General features: G+C 46.2%; 1 protein-coding gene across 4 annotated transcripts in view; it reads right to left on the reverse strand.

Moving 5' to 3' along the window:
• The window catches only part of ube4b (ubiquitination factor E4B, UFD2 homolog (S. cerevisiae)), a 44,007-nt gene that overhangs the window by 20,449 nt on the left and 8,106 nt on the right, over positions 1 to 15,452 (reverse strand). The window contains exons 2-8 of one of the 4 annotated variants that reach the window (XM_036531394.1): positions 11,072 to 11,300; positions 7,570 to 7,705; positions 6,812 to 6,899; positions 4,731 to 4,872; positions 3,533 to 3,755; positions 2,138 to 2,563; positions 71 to 190 (exon numbers count right to left, since the gene is read on the reverse strand). In XM_036531394.1, the coding sequence (XP_036387287.1) occupies positions 71 to 190; positions 2,138 to 2,563; positions 3,533 to 3,755; positions 4,731 to 4,872; positions 6,812 to 6,899; positions 7,570 to 7,705; positions 11,072 to 11,300 (1,364 nt within the window). Of the gene's footprint in view, positions 1 to 70; positions 191 to 2,137; positions 2,564 to 3,532; positions 3,756 to 4,730; positions 4,873 to 6,811; positions 6,903 to 7,569; positions 7,706 to 11,071; positions 11,301 to 15,452 lie in introns of all 4 variants that reach the window. The other 3 variants (XM_036531393.1, XM_036531396.1, XM_036531395.1) reach the window with 3 other exon arrangements.

Genomic DNA, 15,452 nt, shown 5'->3' on the forward strand with positions numbered 1-15,452 from the left:
CCGGGCGGCGCGGTGAGGCATGCGGTCTACCAGCACGCAGGCACGGCACAGCAGGGCACGGCACGGCTACCTGGACCCGAAGGTCACCCTAGAAAAATCATCCTCCTCCTCCTCGGGCTCTTCGTCGCTGCTGTCTTCGGACATGTCGGAGAGGGCGAAGAAGAGGAAGGAGAAGGGGTTGTCGTAGAAACTGGGCCAGCGCGCAAAAAGGAGGGAGGGGGCGGAGGGTGCGCCATTGAGAAAACATGGAAAGAGGGGGGAGAGGGAAGAGAGGAGGTGAAATGGAGGTGCACACTGAAAGAGGGGGGAGATGAACAGGAACAACAGGAGGAGGAGGAGGGGGCAGGAGGACATGGGACAGGGGTAGTAGTCATGCAACTGAAACCCTCATTACTGCATCTGCTACAGTGAAATGTCAGTCCACCACTGAGAGCAGCTTTCTCATGAAGCAAGTTGGCTGCACGTCAACCACATCTAGCAACGGTGGTCTTTGCCATTGTTAAAGCCAATGAAGACTAAGTCTGTCTACTACAAATCAGAACCCCCCTTTCTGTCGGCGCTGATTATGAGTAAACATGTTTAACTGGGCCAAAATAAACTGTACTACAAGCATTTGGTGGAGATCCACCTGCAAGGATAGCAAGAGACGGCTGCTGATTCAGGGAAACATCGGAAACCTTCTCGGTGAAGGTGGGGACCACAGGACACGCCGCGCAGAGCTGGAGACAGTTCACTACGGGCTACATTCGACAAAGCTCCCGATTCGCACGTGGACCGGTACGCCCACAGAAAAAGCCACTGCCACAAAGCTGTGCTCCGTCGGGCGGAAGGGGGGACTCCTCGGGGGCGACTGGCCAGTCTGATGACTTCGGTTGGGCAGCCGCTCCGTCCAGGACGCCCGTCGTCCCACTGCTATGCTTCATTAAGCCTGCAATCGGTGCCAAAAAGCCTGGCGACACTTCAGGAAGCTCCGATGAAACTCTAATACCCCTAACGCCGTGGACAAATTTATGTCCCCTGCTCAAACGCATTAAAAGACAAGCTTTAAATAGCCTGCGATACTGCGTTTGATATATGCCTATTGAGGATACTAAAGGTCGGCCTCATTATTCAGTGGTAACTGCCCTTTATCACCTAGGGCCGCACATCAGCATATATTTGCCATGATGCATTACAATCATGATACATTTAACAGTAACAGTAGGCTATATAACTTTATTCAAAACTGAGCACAATGCTATTAACACTGCACATTTTCATGCAGTGAAAAGGTATAAAACAATAAAATTCAATAAAAGTAAACAGTAAAAGTCCACTTATGTCTAAGCTACATATAATACAGTTAGTTTTCCAGGTATGGCATGTATGGAGTGATTCAGACAAGCCATTTTCTTACAGAGAAGCCTCTGATCACTTCAGACACCCGACGCATTGCAGATATACAATTTGTGCACGGATATTTCACTTTATCAAATATGCCACTGCTGTAAAACACGTTTTTCATGCAAAACAGTCAGACGCATGCACTTCCCATTGTCCTCTATTGACAGCTAAGAGCTACTGGTGCTAGCGTTATGTAATTAGCTGTGCGGTGGGGCATTCCACTCAGAGTCACCTGCGTTCTAGGGGCGTCTTTCTCAGTCATGATATTAACATTTCAGGCATATCACACGACACATCACTGAACTGACCGGCGTGCGCCCTTCAGTCCTGAAGCACATGATTAAAACGAGTGCCAAAATGTTCCCATTTCAACAGAGCAACACACAGACAGTGCAATCTGTGACTGATCCTAAGAGCGCTCTTAATGCAGGGCAACATGCACAGTCTAGCAGGATCCACTGCAGCACAAACTGCTACACAGATAGGGATTTGCAGGCTAACGGAATGTCATTAGACTTCACAGGTCTGAAATGCTCATTAGTTGCTGATGTCTGCAATCATTTGTTTGGGGACTGCAGGATTTGCATGATCCCTGTTGGTTAAACAATCAAAAGCAAACAGGAAAAAGTAATCCCAAACAAAGCTTAACGTTAGTGTGTCAATCCACACGGGGGTGGGGGGCGACCGAGTTAAGTATTTAGTAGGAGCTACTTTGGAGGGGAGGAGGGGGGGGTTCACACGAGCCGTTCAGTACCTAGACGGGATCCGAGCGGCCTGGGCGGTCCGTTGGGCCCCGGCGCCGGGCGAGCCGGGCGTCAGGGGGAGCAGCATGGTGCTGGGGCGGCGGAACCGGGGGGAGCTGAATGGGGCGGGCTGAGGGCTGGAGGAGACGCCCTGTGGGCTGGGGGGTACGGGCGGCCCCGGTGCGGGGCCGACGGAGCTGGACCTAGGGCTGGGGACCGGGGAGAAGGACGCCCCCCACGGGGAGCTAACCGAGTAGGGGCGGTACCTCTGGGATATGGGGAGGGGCGCGGAGGCGGAGCCAGAGGAGAGCCGGGGGGCGGGAGGGCTGGGAGAAACCGGCTGAGAGAATGAGGGCGTGGCGGGGGTTGTCGGGGCGGATGGGGAGGTCATCCTGGCCGTGCTCAGAGCCTGTGGATGGGGACTGCACCCATACAGGCTGAAAACAACAGGGCAAAGCAGGGCTGACCAATCAGCCGGACTCATTTTCCAATAACCTGGCATCACATCAAATAAAATCAAATCAAACTAGCTGAAGGAAAACAAAAGCACAGTATAAGTGGGGTGCTGAAAGAACCCCAATCAGTGCTCTGAACAAATCAGTGACAAGTGAACAAATACATCAAAGTACAGAAAGTGATGACCGAGGACATCATTTTGTTCCTGAGGTCACAGATCCTAGGAAATCACAAGATGCCCGTAGAAGCTTGAAAATTCCAAATACAAGGAAAAATTGAGAGCAGGAAAAAAGGTAAACCTGAACCATTTCTTGCATTAATGAATATGGTCTAGCGTTTCTCGTGAGATGGGTAGTGCCACGCCCTGTGGAATCATGCTTGTACACCAAGAGCTCTTCTAATTATTATTTTCTGCGTTTAAAAATATGCTTTGAGTTACACAAGCAAAGAAAAAGAATTCTGGTGCTGCCAAATGACACCAAAGTGACTACCAATATTATATGAGGAGTTATTCAAGAAGCGGGCCAAATGAATACTGTTTTTATAGAGTGCAATCCTATTTCAAGGAGAAAAGTAAGCTGCAACAAATTTCTTCAAAGTGCTTTACATAAACTTAAAACAAATCTTTTAGGTGATGTAGCATAGTAACCTGTTTGCTCAAAAAGCCCCCCTGTGCAAAACAGGCAATCTTGACTGTGCATCCCCTGATGTGGTTTTTTGTGTCTATTCCTAAGTCTAAAGAGGTTTTTCTGTAAAGACTTGCAAACTGACAGTGTCCTGCCTTTGCTGTTTCAAAACCCATGAGTAAAAATTACAACCACAAACCAAGATTACAAAAAGCAGTTTGATAGTAAGCTACATAGTGAGTGCATATGTGTATGCGAGTATGTATGTGTACTTGAAAGTGTGTGTGTGTGTGTGTGTGTGAGCGTGCAAAAGCTGGCACTTGCCTTGACATAGAGCTGGCCCCAAAGGAGCCCCCACAGGCAAACATGGGGCTGCTCCCCTGGCTGGAGGGCGGGGCCAGCGTCAGGTGGCGGTCAGGAGATTTGGCAGCTGTGATTGGCTGAGACGTGGCTGTCAGGCTGGCAAAGGGGTTGTCATCCCGTGACTGGGTGGACATGAGAACCTCCATCAGGATCTGGCCAATCAGGTCTTTGAAGTCAGAATAGACTGGGGGGAGGAAAGGTTAGCCGTTAGTGACAATGTTAGCTTAACTGCTGGTTCACACACCAAACACCAAAGAGCACATCAGTAACCTGAAGCCATTGTGTTGTGACAACTGATTATGCATACTGAAAATATTCAATTTATTCCTTTTTATTTCAATCCAACCTATCTGTGCACCTCTTTCATATTCAACTGACATATTCCAAATGCTTGCAGCACACACATCAATTGAGACTAGAAGACTATGATCAAAGGTCACAGATCTCGTTTAAGTTGTTCAGGCTGCCCTCAAAAACTGAGCATTAAAAATGATTACATGTAACGCATTTGGACCCAGGGCTGTTTTACCCCCTGCTTGTTCTCTGATCTTTAACTGCTGAATAGTCTATTAATTTAATTGCCAACTGGCAAACCTTGAAGCTTAACACGGTGGCTCACAGCTAGGCTCATACTTGAGTGTGCTGTGAAGGGCCCTAAGATTAACCAAGGGCCCACCGGAATGGAGAACAAGTGCTAATCCTTATCTGAAGAGCTGAAAGTCAGTTGTTCATTCTATTGCAAAGGGAGCCACAATGGCTGGAGTGAATTTACCATTATGTGTTGCGTGCTATCATTTAACAAACCGCAAGGCAGAACAAGCCAGTACAATTACACAAAGTCACAAAATATAAATTACGAATCCAACCTTTCTGGGAACCACATAAAATATTTCTAATGTAGGTGTGTGGGACAGGTGAATTATTTGCTAAATTAGTGAATATTCAGGTCCCCTAAATGCTGTATTTGCACTGAACACGCTTTTGCTCAGTCTCTTGACAGCCAACACAAATTCATTTTGTCATTCTACAAAATCATAGATAAAAATCAGCATCAATGGTACAGTTGCAGCAAAACACCATACTTCCCAAAACAAATTCTGCTCTTGGTCTGCGTCAGACTACAGGCTTATGCTGGCCAAGTCGCGCGTGGCCGCCCCACCTTCTTTCGGGTGCTGGTGGAACTCGGTGGCAAGGGAGGGGAGGAAGATGACGTCGCGGTCCCGCTCTTTCCAGGAGACGCGCAGAATCTTGCAGATGAGCTGCAGGGCCTGCTCCTCGGAGACGTCCTGGCTGGAGGCGTCCTGAAACGGGAGCGGGGTGGGTGAGACGCACTCATGTGCCGGCGCTCGCTCCCTGAGTCTGAGGCAAAACGCGTGGCTGGGGGGGGCAAAAGGTGCGCGTGAGGGCTCAAAACACGATGGCCTTCAGAGCGCTGCCTGGAATTACCTGAATGCGTGTGCTAATTTTACAGTTGGTTCCCTTTATGAGAAACTTAATTTGATTTGCAGACGCAGTTGTTTCTCATAAGCCCCAGAGCAATTTCTGCTGGTTTAGCCCAATTGGTTTTATTATGGGCTATTTATTCTTTTTATCTGCATTTATTAAAGGCAGAGCATGCCTTGCCATGTATTTTTCTGCTTCAGCCACTTTTTGCATATCTCTGTACATATATAATCAACAAGTCCAATTTAACAGAATAACCCTTTTAATGGAATTATCAAGGTCACCACCGTATGTGAATAGAGGTCTCAAGGGCAATTCATTCACTGTATGTATCCACCACTGTGCCTCTAAATTGGATGCACTGCAGATGCTGCAACACACTGAATGACACCGATGTAGCGGAGCGACAGTGCGTTGTCATGGCAATGATAATCCATTCTTTCCTGAGCCATGCCTTTAGAAAAGCCATCAATCCAAACCGTCCCTATGCTCAGTATTTACAACAATACATTCTTTTATTCTGTCTCTACGAAAGACTGGACTCTGGAGTCATTCATGTAACAAAATATCACATGAATGCCGAACATTGTCATTAATGTATTATGGCGGTCGGTTGTTCTGCACGGCATGGAATGTCTCTAGTAAATAAAAAGCAAAGAAAGGGTTGAGTTTGGATGCATGTTATTGTTCATCAACAAGCAAACAAGGCTCCAACTTGAAGCTGACTGAAGTTCATACCCTTATGGTTACAATTTAGACATTAACCCTAAATACATTTTATAAGATGCAATTACAAATTGCAGCCCCTTTTTGGACGTTCCCTTTATTAGCGACTGAGAATTCAAGAAAAAAAAAATGTTCCACACAAAACATACCAAAGCAGGACATTTGAAAATAAGGCTCACGGTCATAGAGAGAAAAAAAAAAAAAAAAACATTCAAGCGCAAAAAACAAGAAACTCTTCGCTAGGAATGGAACCTCATTATTATGGGAAATGATTAGATTTGCATTCCTGTTTCTATAAAATAAAACGAGGACTAGGAGCACAAAAGGTTCATGAGTTCACTCAACCGTATTTCTGTACGCTGAGCCAGCTGCTGAGACGGACGAGCCCGTTTATAGAGCTTTCTTCCTCTAAAGAATGCGGTATAATAGAGAGGAAAGCATGCAAATGTGGTGCTGTGCAAATATGGAGGATGCACGCACACACACATACACACACACGCACGCACGCGCACACGCGCACACACACACGCGCACACGCGCACACACACACGCGCACACACACACACGCTCACACACACTCCATCTGCAGCCAGGAGGGAACTGTCAGTTTCAGAGAGAGGGTCAAAACAGGGAACTAGCATTATAATTTTGATTTTTTTTTTTGTCTTTTTTTCCTTCGTATGTCCATGAACCTGTTGGCATTGACTGCCCTTTAAAAAGCACATTTACTGCATCACAAAGTCATGATAAATGTATGACTGTGCATACATTATTAACTAACCATTATGGCCTGGGTTTGAGAGGCATCAACCTTATTAAAACTCATATATGCACCTTTCTTTTTTGATTAACACACACACACACACAAAGTAACTGAATAAGTATGTGAGGAATAATATGTGTAATAAAAATAGGAATTGATCTGAAATGGCAGTCTTTGGTTTTGAGTCCTTGAGTTGTTGTATCGCTTTCCCTGTACCTGCTCTACAGTCTCGCTTGGTATGAATGCATTTAGCACCACACCGCCTCCCTGGTCTTAATGAGAAGGACACATCTGTGAACCCCACCCACCTTGTCAGCCAGGTTCCTCTTCTCCCTGCGGTCGTTCTCTTCCACCTCCATGTTCTCGATCCCTGAGTCCACGTCCACCTGGGACATGCTGCTTTAAGGGAAGAGGAAGACACCGTCACTTCCTCTGCTCGAGGGTCAGCCAGCCCCGTGGGGCCACATGGCCTGGCCTACCGCTCCTAATCCAGTAGCTCCTCAGCTGAGAATGTTAAATCCATCAATAAATGAAAAAAGATCTAGGCAAGGCAGCCCACTGAACACAGTCTGTATGGCAGAAGTGTCGAGGAAACAGCAGATCTGGAGGCTTGGAACAGCCCATATTCCCCAACAAGGTCAGTAGCTTAGTTATTTCAAGACCATTTTTGTCAGCTGTACTGTAATATTCTCAAATCTTGCAAAATCAAGGAAAATTACTGTTCACTCAGAGTAGCTCCTAGCTATTATTTGGAACACCACTCATCTGTAAAAGTTAGCTGAACTGCAGCTCCAAGAGAAGCACAGAAAGGACAATGACACATATTAACAGAATTCGCTTTCTGGAAACAATATTTTAAAACTGTGGTCATTTTGTACTGTCTTGGGTTTGACTTCACCTGGAACATAAAACAGCTTCTCACACAAAGTGCCAGTTAAACACAACTGAAGGTAAAGATTAGAAACGAATAAACAACTAAACGAGCTCATACGTTCATGCAGCCACGGGGGGGATCAGATAAATCGGGCACTGGGACCCCTGCTCCGGATCCATCGGGACGCCTCACCTCTTTTCGCAGGAGCCCGTGTCGATGTCCATGCTCTGGGATCGGGACAGGGTCTGGGACTGGGTCTCCAGGCTGTTTGACGGGGAGCTGGACAGGGAGCTGACCCCTTCGCTGCTCTGGCTGCGGTAAGCCACACCTGGGGGGGGGGGGGGGCGTGGGGGAAGACACCGTGATGTTCCGTACTTTCTCCCAGAGCAATAGCACTTACACAAGCAGTACCAGGGGTTCCACTTTCACTCATACGGTGACTGAGCCACATGCTCCACTATTACGTGCTAGGCTGCGACAAATGTAGCTGATACAAGTTTCGCCTGACAGACCATAAACTTCAACCATCCAGCTTTCTGGAAGTTTACAAACAGTGGTATGTTTCAGTGGCTTGGTATGCCAAACATCATCAGAAAGTGCAGTTGGGCTCCATACCGACATGCTGAGAGCACCTTGTGGGTGTGGGTATTTGACTTAATTACGATGTATCAAGTAAGCCTTGGACCAAACCTCCCTAGAAGCAAGCACTGAATAGACACCGTTCATACTGGCTGCCGTCTTTTTGCTCTCTAGTGGTAAAGAGATGTAACTGCAGAAGCCGCTCAGTCAGTTGGTCAATGAGTGAGCGGGTCAGTCCTCCACACAGTCAGTGAGTGCGGGGCCGCTTGCGGGGCTGTGTCCTCCGGTCACAGACGACAAGGAACACCAAACGGAAGCGCTACTACAGCTTTGAGGAGAACTGGACCAGAAGGAGTGATTACTGTCACCACGTTCTACAGGCAACAGATAAGGTGAAAGTGAAAGTGTTAGAACCTCAGGGCCGTTCCCCGCTCGGTTCAGCAGAAACCCTGAAGAATCTGGAGCGCGGAGGTAAACAATCTGCTCTCCTTCCAAAAGCGGCCTTGTGTTTCACCCAGGGACTGATTAGATCAAGCTCACACATGACAGTACGTGTGTAGCGTTTGGTATGAAAGCAAAAGGGACTTTCAGAGAGTAAGACAAAAATATTTCCAATCTAGTCAAGAGTCAACATAGCCCAGCACGCTACCCCCCAAGCCTCTTAACTAAGTTCAGATTCATATTCTTAAGTACTTAAGTATTAAGTAACAAATGTTAAGTCATGACTTAGCTTGCCATGACATGATTTATTTACAGAAATCAACATCTTTTGCGCAAAGATTGTTTTGTAGCCATTTTATTATAAGGCTCTGTAACTGTCACTTTCATAGCTGTTCTTAGCTTCATCACGTATGTATTAATGTTATGGGAAGTAAGTTGTGCTAGATAAGGTCATTGATGAAACTACCTGCTAACTATCTTGCGGTCAAATCAGACATCATTGTGGTGGATAGGCTATTAATCTGGTCGTATTTTCTTATGGTATCAAACAAATACAACCTATACAAAAGCAGCAACTGCTTTACCAGCAAATTAAAAAATGACCAACCCAAATTTTTCACACGTGTTACAGCACACACATTGTATATCATCAGTTGATCATTTTATGTCAAAAACAGCAACTTTTCTTCTAAATATCATACGATTTAGCTGCTGCCAAGGTTCCAAGGAGTCACATAATGCTACATATAGAGCACACATGAGGCTGTGAAACTGTACCACACAGGCCTGTGTTATGAAACACCTGCTGCATGGAGATGCATGAGCCCCTATTCTGTCTGCTCTCCCTTCCCTGTGTCTAATAGCATCAGCAGGCGATTGTTGCTGGGTTTAAAAAAGGAATGAAGCTACAGTTGTAGCTCTGTGGCATATCTCTACACCGTCCCCGCTGTCACCAAGCTACTTCCTCCTGTCAGCTCTTAGCTTCTTGGTTTGACTTTTGCTGTATAACTTGGAGAGCTCTATCAATAAACTGAGGACATGCACCCACAACTCTTGCTTTATATGACTGTGGTACAGACAAATAAATGCAGCGTTCGTAAATGCAGTACAATGGGCAAATGGTTTGGGAGCCCAGGCTACCTCGTTGTGGACCCGAATTTCAACCCTCATGGAGGGTGTTCTCTCCTCACTGTTCACTGGGAGATTTAATACTCAATTGGAGGGACAGCAGGAACCGGAGCAGCTGTCAGGCCGAGGGGGAGTCTGGCCAACCCCGCTGCCCCAAGGTTTCGTCCTCCTTTCTGCGCCGAAGCAACATTTTTGCTGACCTCTGCTGCCTCTGGCTCACTCCCAGGGCTATCCCAGAGTTCCCTCTTTCGAAGCCTCTCCACCTGCACTCGACGAGACCACCTGCACTACGATCACGGATTTGCCTGCTCAGATTCAGACTGGATCTGCTTCCAGCATCCTCCCAACTTGGGCCCATGTAGACTAATCACACCTATTGCATTTAAGGTTTTTAGTTGGTGCACTATTATCTCAAAATCTATTTCTAAGAACTCATTTCATTTTGTGTTTATGTCTTTACCTATTACGCATAAATACGTATACATTTATACATGCGTATTATATATATGTACACGTCATCAAACAATGTTTCTTGTAGATATAGATACATTTCTTTTGTTGCCATATGATAAGCTCATACAGTTCTCTTGCTCTTCAATTTCATGTTTTACCTTCCCATCACTTTTCTGTAATGCACTACGTTGCATTTGCTTTGTTCAGAGCTGAGTTTAGATCTTTTCTCCTGTCCGACTGATTAAGTGATTGCGACAGGGAGAATCACAGCTGATTACCTTGGCGGAAGAATGGTCCCTTCAGGAAAAAGTGTCTTTGGCTGAAAATACACTGCACTGTGAAGCTTGTACTGGAAGCCCCAGTCTTAACACCGCTGAAGACTGTAAATTTCAAATTCACACAGAACTGACAGGCAGCCTCAAAGGTGAAGAAACTGGCTTCTGTATCTCACATTAAATTCATTTGACAAGGAAACCTAAATGCCATGGGAAACATTCTTCAAATGTGACGCTGAGGAGGCTGGAATCTTCACTGAGGACATACGACTCAGGGCTAATCTCAGATACAAAATGATGGAAATATTCATACTGATCTACACACAAAAAAACACGTCTGCTGCAGAGAAAGGACACAAACGTCATGTCCAATGTGTGCAGCAATTTAGCAATCAATTTCTCTTTCAGCAGGGAGGCAGTGACCATGGTTACTGAAAGGATATCCGTGAAGGCTGACTTTTATAAAAAGCAGGAAGACAAGTCGCTCACAAACGACGCAAACCATCCTCGCAGTCGGAACCCTGGCATCCTATTCTTATTTTTGACTAACACCCAAAACATAAGAAAGAAAAAATAAACAGCATTTAATTACAGGGCTGGATTCACGTAGCCTGTTAGTTGCCTTGTTCTCAGGATTAGCTGCATGGCAAATACTCCCAGCCTCCATTAACACAGCGGTGAAAGGTAACCAAGAGCACAGTGAATTATTCACATTCAAAAAAGCCTGGGAGAAAGGTAATGGCTTAATGCAGGTTCTGTCAGCAGCACATGAGTGTGGCGTAAGAGGTAGCCAGGGCTGAAAAGCGCGGTTTCTGTACCTGAGGCCCCGATGGGGGAGGTGGCGGGGGTGACGCTGTGGACGTTGAGCCCCAGGTTGTGGGACGGGGCGGCGGGCGGCGGGTGCGGCGCGGGCGTGACCCCGGAGGAGGGCCCCGGAGGGGGGCCCGGGGGAGTCTCCCTCTGTGGGGACGTCAGGGGGGTGCTGAGGGGTGTGGTCGGCTGGGACGTCTGTCCCCCCGCCAGCCGGGCCAGTCGCCTTCTGCGGATCTGCGGTAAAGAGACAGCGGTGACTCCACCTGTGCAGTGGGATTCTGAGCGGTTTCTTCCTCCCCTGCCCCATCAGCTTCACAACAACAACGCAGGGGTGTAAAAACTTACCTTCTGGGCTAAAAGCACAAGCCAGCCAGTGGTGAAACAAGACACACAATAACAAAACTCGTGATCAAAGGCAATTAGTGTTAACCAAGCTTTCCAAGTAGCTAGCTCTGGGCATCCCCCAAAAACCACGAAGGCCATTTTCAGTTTTGTTTTTGTGTGCATACGTGCATAAGCCAGTAAGGTTCACCATCCCCAACTAAACTGTAATGAAGAAAAATGCGTTGGTGTGCGGAGAACATGCGTTCGTCCACTCTCTCATTTTCAGTTAACCTTATTTTGGCATCAAAGGACACAATTAACACTTCAAAGGGGTGCAAAACAGACTGGTAAAACTGGAAACTTTTCACTGACATACTGTAGTTCTGAGGGTTATGCTTTCACTTCTGGGTGTTTGAACTCCTCTAAATTACAAACACAATGTGAGCTATTGGGAGTCCTACCAGTTACATTTTGGGAGTTCAAACTCTGTAGAATTAGTGACACAATTTGACCCCTCTGAGCCTTGCCAGGTTTAATTACTTTAGATACACTGGTTACCTTCAGCAGATGCTACAGTAGTCCTTATCGAGAATCGGGGAGGGGAAAGCAGAACACGACAGAAGTGGAGATTCGATCTTTTGTCCAACATGGTGACCACAAAGCCACTACGTGCATTTTAGTATTGCACATGAGTTCTGATTTCTTTGTGCACTTATAATCTCTGCTCAGCTTGTGTGCCCAAGAATCAAAAAAAAATGTCAGCAATTCCAGGAATCCCCATATCGACAATGCAGGTAAGTATGATCAAATCACTGCCAACCACTGCCAAAACGTTTCATTACCCAGGCCTGCACAGCGCTGTCATATAAAGCATACATGACTACAGTGAAACAAGAACCACAATAGTGCAGCACGGTCAGTTCAGTGAGACCATGGTGACTAATACATTGGCTTGTGGATATTCACTTCAAAACTGCAGCCCACACAAAGGCTTTGTCAATACAATTTCGTAAATGGGAGGGTGCTCTCTTTTGCGGTCGTTTGTGATGGCACCGGGGAACTGAAACAAGTGCCTGCACAAAGGCATGCTTGCTTTTCTGCTGCTGCTGCAGGCATCTGAAGACTGTCTGGCTTCTGCACACCTCTCCGTCACAGCCAGCAACCCGGTTGTGTCTCTTGGTTTCCGTTACAAGAAGACATGGTTTACGTGAACAGCTGTGCATTAGGTGCTGCCAGGATGGGATATGCTATTTGTGAAAATTCCAAAGAAAAACATTTCGGGCCGAGTGAAATCAAACTTTTGCTCCAATTACACATCTCAGTCTCAGTCCTGATGGGAGGCCAGCAAATCTAACATCAGAGCAGACATTTTCACCCCTGTCAAAAGGATGGGTATCGCATTTGCCTTGGGTATGTCCTTCCCTCTGTCTGTTGGCATCAGTGGGGGCACTAGAGTGACAGTGTTGCCACTAGAGGTCGAGGATGAGTGAAGGGTGATGGTCTGTAAGCTCTGACCACACTTGGTGTTTATTTGCAGATGGTACAGTCGTAATCTAATTGGAGGGAACAGATTACACAGGTCTACACAGACGGGACGTGGTCTATTGTGGCACAGGAACAACTGAAAATGAAAGCCAGAGTAATCTCCTTAATTCAATCAGACTATTAAAGTCCAGACACGCTGAGGGTCAGACAAGGATGATCAAACAAATCCTTACAGCTTCTCAACTACCACAGCCTGTGATAGGAAATAGCGCCATAAAAAGTCATGATGTATAGTGATCATGATGGAGATATTCACTGAAGCGGATGTAGGCTTTGTACAGATGCTCCAACTGCTTTAAACCATACAGAATGTCCGCCTTGGTCGTCCTGGACAGTTGCAAAGCAGCGTCCTCTGCCAGTGCTGAGGAATGATCACTCGAAACTCAAATTACTTGTTACAGCTGCATGAACAAAAATGCAGACCACTGAGCTGGACTAGGTTTAAAAAGAGCAACTTTGGAGAAATGGGAGAAACGTAAGGAGGTTCATTCTGGGACCAAAATATCCATAGGGGAAAGGAATGATTCCACTAAGTATATTTTAACACATCCTATGTTATACCTGACCACTTAAAGTAACTGGTGTTGTCCACATTTAAGTTACTCTACTAATTTAAACAAATAGTGTTTGCGCTTTTAATTGAAATTCCTGGTTTTGACCCTTATAAGGACAATGTGATTTTGCTAGCAAAGCGAAAGTGAACTGTAGCTAGCTTTGAGAACTGCTACATGAGAAAAGAGGAAACCGTGTAGAGAGGAGGGAACACTAAAATATAGACAGGCTCATGTGTATGAGCAAATAAACCGGTTTCATACTGGTTGTAATTAGCAAACAAGACCAAGTAGCTGTGATAGAGGTAAGAGACAGGATCAATTCCATTTAAAGACAGTCAATTCAGGCAATGAACTGAAATTCATTAAACTCAAAATTGTCTCTCATTCTCCATGTAGATTTTTCAACTAATGAACTGAATTTCAATTCAGTGAACTGACTGAATTCAAAGAAAATTGATCCTGGCTGTGATTAACATGGCTATCAGTCACAATCATTGACGACTGGAAATCTGGCTGCCATCTTTAGTACAGCTTCAGGGTTACACCCATTCGATCGTGTCTCAGATACACTGAGAGAACTCTAAGCTGGCCAGATTCCTTGTGGTATCTGCATCCATTGCGGCCTAGCTATCCACCACTAACTGTGAAAGATCTTGGCTTTGTCAACCTGGCTTTGTAGCCGATTCACCATTGATCCGTGTAGCCTGCGCGCTTTCCAGCGGGGATGATCTTGTTTCATCAATGATTTTGCTTTTACAGGGAGTTTTTGTTTACAAAGGAGTCTCTGATCTACTTACACTCTCCTTGAGCTAGCTCCTCTTCAACCACCTATAAACTCCGAGCAAGGTTGAGCCAACATCATTTCATAAGGACTGACCCCCACATTGAAAAAGAAAGAGCAGCTCAACCAGACGCTATTGTGCCCATATTTATACGGGTTCTTATTTGCACAGAAAATCCCTCCTCAACAGTAGTGCAGCACAGACCTTTAGACCTTACTCGTCGCACTGAAGGACAGCCAACAATGGATCAAGCACCGCATGGCCCCTCTTAACAAGTGACTGCATCTTGCGAGCCCCACTCATACACTTTTTATGGAGGTGAAAAGAAGGAAAAGACACTGAAGGCCTTTGAGACGAGGCAAAAAGGTCACAGGAGTCCAACGTGCCAAAGAGTCGTCTCACAGCTCCCTGTTAAAACCTCAGGGAGTACCCAGGGCTAAATAAATTCACCAAAGGAGATTTGCTGGGATAACCCAGCGCACTGCACTCACCCCGAGTCCTAAGCTCTTTCTTTCCCTCACCTAGTCACATTGAGATTGCATGAACAAGCAACTCGTGTTGGACTGGAGGGAGAGAGACACAGATGCCCATTACATCACTACTGTTTTTATATTTAGAGCTATTTTATTAAACACATTTCATAATACTATTAATATATTCCTAATAAAGAGCAAAGACGATCTGCTCTTGACACAGCCAACCACAATTTTAGTGTAAGATCAAAGTAATAATGCAATTAACATGTAAGAGATATGTATATTTACTAATTAATGCTATAAATATGAGGAATATGTCTGATAAATTTAAGAGGACGTGGGCTGGCACGGTGCTCTGCAGTCCGAGAGTGGTGCCATGTTATGAATATTCAAATAAGGGAAGCGACAGACTGCCAACAGCGAGGGTCTCCCCTACTTCAGTTTCCCAAACGGGTTCTTGATGAGAACCTGAAATGTGCACCACACCCCAGTAATGGCGCATTCACGCCGGCGTGGAAACATCAGCCGTGTGAGTGCAGACATCTCCCCTCGCCCCTGCAACACTCAGCATCGAGAACAGGCTGCACTTCTTCCCCGCTGTGGAGTCCTAACAGTGAAACGCTGTCGGGGCCCGAGCGTTCTGACAATACGCTTTTCATTGCGAGCCTGCGCCCCTGGCCGAAGCAGGCCCCTCTATAAATAGGC

The sequence above is a fragment of the Megalops cyprinoides genome, chromosome 6 (assembly GCF_013368585.1).
Source record: "Megalops cyprinoides isolate fMegCyp1 chromosome 6, fMegCyp1.pri, whole genome shotgun sequence".
Classification (NCBI taxonomy): domain Eukaryota; kingdom Metazoa; phylum Chordata; class Actinopteri; order Elopiformes; family Megalopidae; genus Megalops; species Megalops cyprinoides.